This window comes from Amaranthus tricolor, chromosome 8 (genome assembly GCF_026212465.1).
Source record: "Amaranthus tricolor cultivar Red isolate AtriRed21 chromosome 8, ASM2621246v1, whole genome shotgun sequence".
NCBI lineage: Eukaryota > Viridiplantae > Streptophyta > Magnoliopsida > Caryophyllales > Amaranthaceae > Amaranthus > Amaranthus tricolor.
Genome location: NC_080054.1, coordinates 21,893,006 through 21,899,005, shown reverse-complemented (window position 1 = coordinate 21,899,005; position 6,000 = coordinate 21,893,006). Strand labels below are relative to the sequence as shown.

The 6,000-nt window shown below is 32.1% G+C and overlaps 1 protein-coding gene across 1 annotated transcript; it reads right to left on the bottom strand.

The window, feature by feature from the left end:
• Positions 1–3,925: 3,925 nt before the first annotated feature.
• On the bottom strand, positions 3,926–5,991 carry LOC130820172 (uncharacterized). The gene is made up of 4 exons (XM_057685438.1): positions 4,919–5,991; positions 4,782–4,835; positions 4,493–4,677; positions 3,926–4,328 (listed from the first exon to the last, which is right to left on the bottom strand). The coding sequence occupies exons 1-4, from the start codon at positions 5,658–5,660 to the stop codon at positions 4,275–4,277; spliced, it is 1,035 nt and encodes a 344-aa protein (XP_057541421.1). The 5' UTR covers positions 5,661–5,991; the 3' UTR covers positions 3,926–4,274.
• Positions 5,992–6,000: the final 9 nt, after the last annotated feature.

The window sequence follows — 6,000 nt, the reverse complement described above, 5'->3', positions numbered from 1 at the left end:
TTCCACGTGGACGGAATTGTGGGAAATACTTTCCCACATAATGCAAAGTGGGAATTATTTTTTTTTAGCCATAATATGGGAAAAGATTCTTATTTGTATGTAAAATATAAGCCCACATTTTATAAGGGCTAAATCCACTAAAAAGGTCCATTAAGTTAAATCTAGATCATACTATACAAAAAATTTGAATCATTTAAGCAAAACAAAATAAAAAATTCTTAAAATAGATATGGGGTAAACTTATTTTTCAAAATAAGCACGAATTTCTCAGAGCTGAGGTTTGGAGTTGTTTGCTATTACTAACACGGAATAAAGAATGCTAGTCAAAAAAAGTCAAGTTCTTTATTGGTTGTTAGTAATAGCGAACAAAATAAATTGGTTAAATAAAAGTCAATTTCAAATAAAGGTGAAAAAATAAAACAAAAATAAAAAAATATAAGTTATTTCGCTGTTTTAAAGAGCGAACTAGTGTGTTCAACATTTTATCAACACTGGTTCACCTTTGTAAATATTAGGCATGTACGAAATATTAGTGCAATTATCTCCATGAATACTATGGTTCATCATTCATTGACTCATGTTGTGATTTAGAATATATAATAGTTATCGCAAATAATAAATTAATTAAATCCAATAAGTTAATTAAATAAATAATTAATTGGAATATCCCTAAATTTCTAAGTTACTAAAATTGTGAAAAGTGTTTTTCACAGATCGCGAAAAAGGCTCACGAGACGCGAGTTTTCGAAGCAAAGTTTTTGTTTTGGAAAAAACACAATTCGCAGGTCGCGAATTTTTTCGCAAGTCACGAGTTCACTGGTTGCGAAGTTTTTCACTAGTCGCGACTTTCGCGCTGGTTTTTGCAATGTTCGTTTTATTAGGTTTTATTAGTTATGCTATAACTACCTACGGTTAATATGATTATATTAACTGAATATATTGGATGAATTGATTTATGATCGACATTGATTCGTGAATCGATGTTGCAGTTTATGAAGTGACATATTACTTCATGAATGGTTGTATACTCTTCTATAAGTATAGAAGGCATGTGTAAGTTATTTCTTACATGAGATATACATGGAATATACATGCATTTTCTGAATTCTTCTCCTCTTTAGCACTTAACATAGAGAACTTGCAATCCTCGATTGTAAATTTTTATTTCTTCTTCCATTTAAGTTTTCTTATGTCATTTTAACTTTCTTGTGCTAGGAATTTAATAAAATTTTTTGTATCTCAAAACTTATTTCCGGTATATATTCCCGTGCACCGTAGTAGGGAGGAGATGATATTTTAGGAAGAGGGTTTTACCTAGAATTTATATCAAGTAACATACTTCTAGTTACTATGCTCGAAAAATGGTGATTGTTGATGATGAAGTTCACATTTGTTGTATATTAAATAAAGATTTGAACTTATCATATGTTTTTGTAATCTATTAAATTTGTCATCACCGTGAGGATTCATCATGAATATCATCTCCCATCATTGTCATCACCTTCAGCATTCATCATCACTATCGTCTCCTGATCTCCTCTCCTTTATTATGATCATCATCGTCACCATCATTTCCACGTACCATTTTCATCATTATACCATCTCTCGATCATCATCATCAAAATTCGTCACCATCGTCCCTCTATCATTAATCATCATCATTCATGATGATGATTAATTAAGAGATGTTATTAATTAAAATGGTGCAGAGATGGTGGTGATAATGAACGATGATTATGATATGTTCTTAAGTGGAAAAAACAAGGCAACAAGTGAGTTTACCAGCAGGAACCATAGTATTCATGCAATGGTCATTTATGATGAGTTCCCTTGAGTGAAATAAGGTGATCAAAACTTAGCTAGTAAACTTAGTATTCAATATATTAGACATTTTTTCTCGATCTGCTACTTCTTTTCATGGTAAAATACCACCTCTAATAGATGTGTGGTCATAATAAATCATATAAAGAGGGTCATTTACGGTTATGGGCGATAATGATAATGAACGAGAGAACGATCTATGGTGATGAACGGAGGTTTTCCCCTCTTGATCACTTTTAGCTTGATGATCAAAATATTGTAACGTTGAAATAAGTGTGGAGATGATGATGACGATGCACGATGTTGATAATGAAGGAGAAGAGAAGATACAGATTTAGAATGCTCACTCATGGTGATGACGACAATGATGTAAGTAATTAGCATTAAAGTGATGTTAACAAAGATGGAAGAAAAACTAAAAGGGGTTAGTTCAACCTAATTATATTTTTATTTTTTTTATTCTTTTACTAGTATTTGAAATTCACTTTTATTTGATCAATTTTATTTTATTCGCTGTTATTAACGTCGAATAAAGAATTTAACTTTTTTTACTAGTCTTTTTTGTTCGTTGTTATTAATAGCAAACAACCCCAAACTTCAGCTCTGTAAAATTCGTGCTTATTTTGAAAAATAAGTTTATTCCATACATATTTTAAGAATTTTTTATTTTGTTTTACTTAAATGATTCAAATTTTCTACTATATATACAGCCTCTTAATGGTAAGTAAAAAGATTGTCCTAAAAGATTATTCCATACCCAAGGCTAAATCATATAATTTATATATGGGTATTAGCTTGCGCATTAGAGGCACCGCCTTCGGGAGCCACCTCTAGGATACTTGGCATTATTATGTAGGAATTCCATGATTTTCGGCCTACCAACATACAACCACTGCAACCATTTCAAAGGTACCCTTTTTCTATGATTGTTTCATATTTTTATAGGAACAGTTTGTTTAGGAGGGAAGGGTTAAATGAGAGTTTGTTTAAGAGGGAAGGCAAAATAAGAAAAAGAAGAGAATATCATTGTGTTTCCGAATATTTCCACTTTTGTAGATATAGTTATTAACAAGAATGAGGAATTAATCCCTTCAACATTCAGACAATGAAAACTAATGTTCAAACACATGTATCAAATTCAAACATCTTCCACTTTTTGATCTAAATAAAAGTAATTTGAACACCAAAAAATACACCACAAATAAGATAGTGTTGTCATTTAGATCGTATAATGATTATCGAAAAAAATAATTAATTAAATCAAATAAATAAATTAATTAATTAATTAATTAAGTTAATTATCCCAATATTGCAAAATTGTTGTTTTGTTCAATAGTATTTTTGCTGATCGCGAGATTTCAAGACAAAGTTTCTGTTTTGGAAATTACTCAGGTCACGGCCCGCGACTTTCGCACTGGTTTTTGCAATGTTCTTTTTATTCGATTTTGTTAGTCATGCTATAACTACCTACAGTTAATATGGTTATATTAACTGAATATATTGGGATGGATTGATTTATAATCGACATTGATTCCTGAATCGAAGTTGCGGTTCATGAAGTGACATATTACTTCATGAATGGTTGTATACTCTTCTATAAATATAGAAGGCATGTATAAGTTATTTCTAACATGAGATTAACATAGAATATTCATGTGATTTCTGAATTTCTTATCCTCTCTAACACTTTATATAGAAAACTTGCAATCCTCGATTGTAAATTTTCATTTCTTCTTCCATTTTAGTTTTCTCATGTCGTTCTAATTTCCTTGTGCTAGGAATTTAGTGAAAATCTTTGTATCTCAAAACATATTTCCAGTATACCATCCCAAGCAACGTAGTAGAGAGGAAATAATGTTTTAGGAAGAGAGTCTCGCCTAGAATTTATATCAAGTCACGTACAAAATCTTCCTGTTACTATGTTCGATATATGGTGATTCCCGATGATGAAGTTTACATTTTGTGTATGTTAAGCAAAGGTTTAAACTTGTCATGTTTTGTAACCTACTAAGTTTATGTTATTTTATTTTATAAGTTAAATAATAAATTTAAAGTCACAAAATACAACAGATAGAAGTATATTGTTAAATATGGAGAAAAAAACCCCAATTCATAACACATCCAAAACATTGAGAACCTTAACAGCTGAGCATGTGGGTAACAAGATGGTTCATGAAAAATCACATTGCATCGCATTGAACTCCCCAAAACAACTTTTGCAAATGGTCACTCGCAAAAGTCTCTTTGTATAATTACATTGATACAGATACTACTGATATATTGATGATAATAGCACAAGGATGTGATTTAAGCTGTAAAACAGTCCTAAACTGAGATTTGGAGAAGGGAAAGGCCACACCTGCACAGATCAAACTTCCTAGCTTGTGATCTGATCATAATTCAGAAGCATCAGAGGAACATTGTACCACATCAAATGGCATTCCATTCAGCTCTTAATTCATCTTGTAGTCACCTCTTATTTCCTTCAAAGCAAGGAAATTGTTTTGCTGCAATAGAAAGTACCGCAAATTTTAAAACCATTTCTGTAGCAAATTTCATACAATTATAGTTGATGTAAGAAAGATTCAATTGGAACAAGCAAATGTTCGAAAGAGGAAAGTATTCTACAGCACAATTCAAGACGCAAATGTGAAAGATCGGTTGAACTTACTAGTTGGCTGCCTTCAGTTCTATATGTATCAACCATGTGAAGAAAAAGGGAACTCCACTTATGGCTGAGATCAATTTCCAACTGTGCAGCAGTACTGAAGTTCCCTGAGGAATGTCCTCCCTTTACATTTTCCACGGCATACTCCTGAGACAGATTGCTCGCTTCCTTTTGGCTCTTTGTCAATGCTGCGGACGATCACATTATCGATATCAGATATAACAATACCAAAAGCCGAAGCATAATCAGTTCAAACAATCAAATATCATGGATAAAGGACCATTGAATATACCTGCAACCCGGCCTTTCACATCCTGATAATGCAGATCAGACCAAATAAATGCAGCTGTTCCAAAAGACAAATCAACATCACAAATTTCTCACAAGTCACAACAATCTAAAGCACAAATTTTTAGTTTGCACATATACCTTTAGAACAAAACGAGCATGAACAATCTTTAATTGGGTTTGAATCGATACATTCAACATCCCTTTTCAACAACTTGCATCTCTCTAATCCGAACCCTTGCATCTCCTGAGACTCGACCAATTTCGAATTCAAATTCAAATTCATATCACATTTACTATTAGCCAAGCAATCAACACTTTGATTCCCAACACTGTCGCTCACAATTTGAGTACCCAACACATCATAACTACCCTCATTTTCAGCAACATCAGAAACTACAACTGCTTCTTCACCATCAACACATACCATTTCGATACATTTCAGCCTCTCACCGATTTTCACCCCCGAAACACCACTTTCTTTCAATTTTTCACCACCCTCATTACCAACACACAAATTTATTCTATCCAGCACAGAATTAGAATTTTCCTTCATATCTTTCCTGGCATTGTGTAAATCTTTTCGAGAATCAATTGAAGGGTTAAGTAAATGATACTTTTCACCCCCTTTTGATGGAGATAACTTAATTTCATTACTTAATTTAGGGAATTTTTGAATTTTATTTTCTTTTTCAAAAATTTCAACCGCTATAGCAACTTGCTTCAGAAAATTAGTGTCATATTCTATATCAGTACCGAGAGTAATGTTAATACTACTCTTAGAAATTGATTGAAATTTTCTTTTCCCAATTTGATTTGTCATATCTCCAAGTGCTTTACGAGTTTCCTTCTTATATAATATCCCAGAATTATTTTCACCCATTATTGGTATCTAATAAATGACTACTACTCGGTTCTGAAAATTGATTTGATTTTGAAACCCTAACTAGAAATCAATGATACAACAAATAAGATAACTGAATCAGAGTACTGACCTTTGATTTGAAAAAATGAATTTATGCCGAAAATTAGAGAAAATATGTTATGACGTATTTATATTTGCAACATGTTAAATCGATTCGAATTTTTAAGAGGGTTGAACACAGATGAAATATGGTATCTTTAGGGTTTGAAAGAGTACAGAGAAAACACCGGGACTGGGAAAAATAGGGGGAGAAATACAAAAGTTTTAAATTTGTTGGGGCGGGAAAAATTTAGGTGGG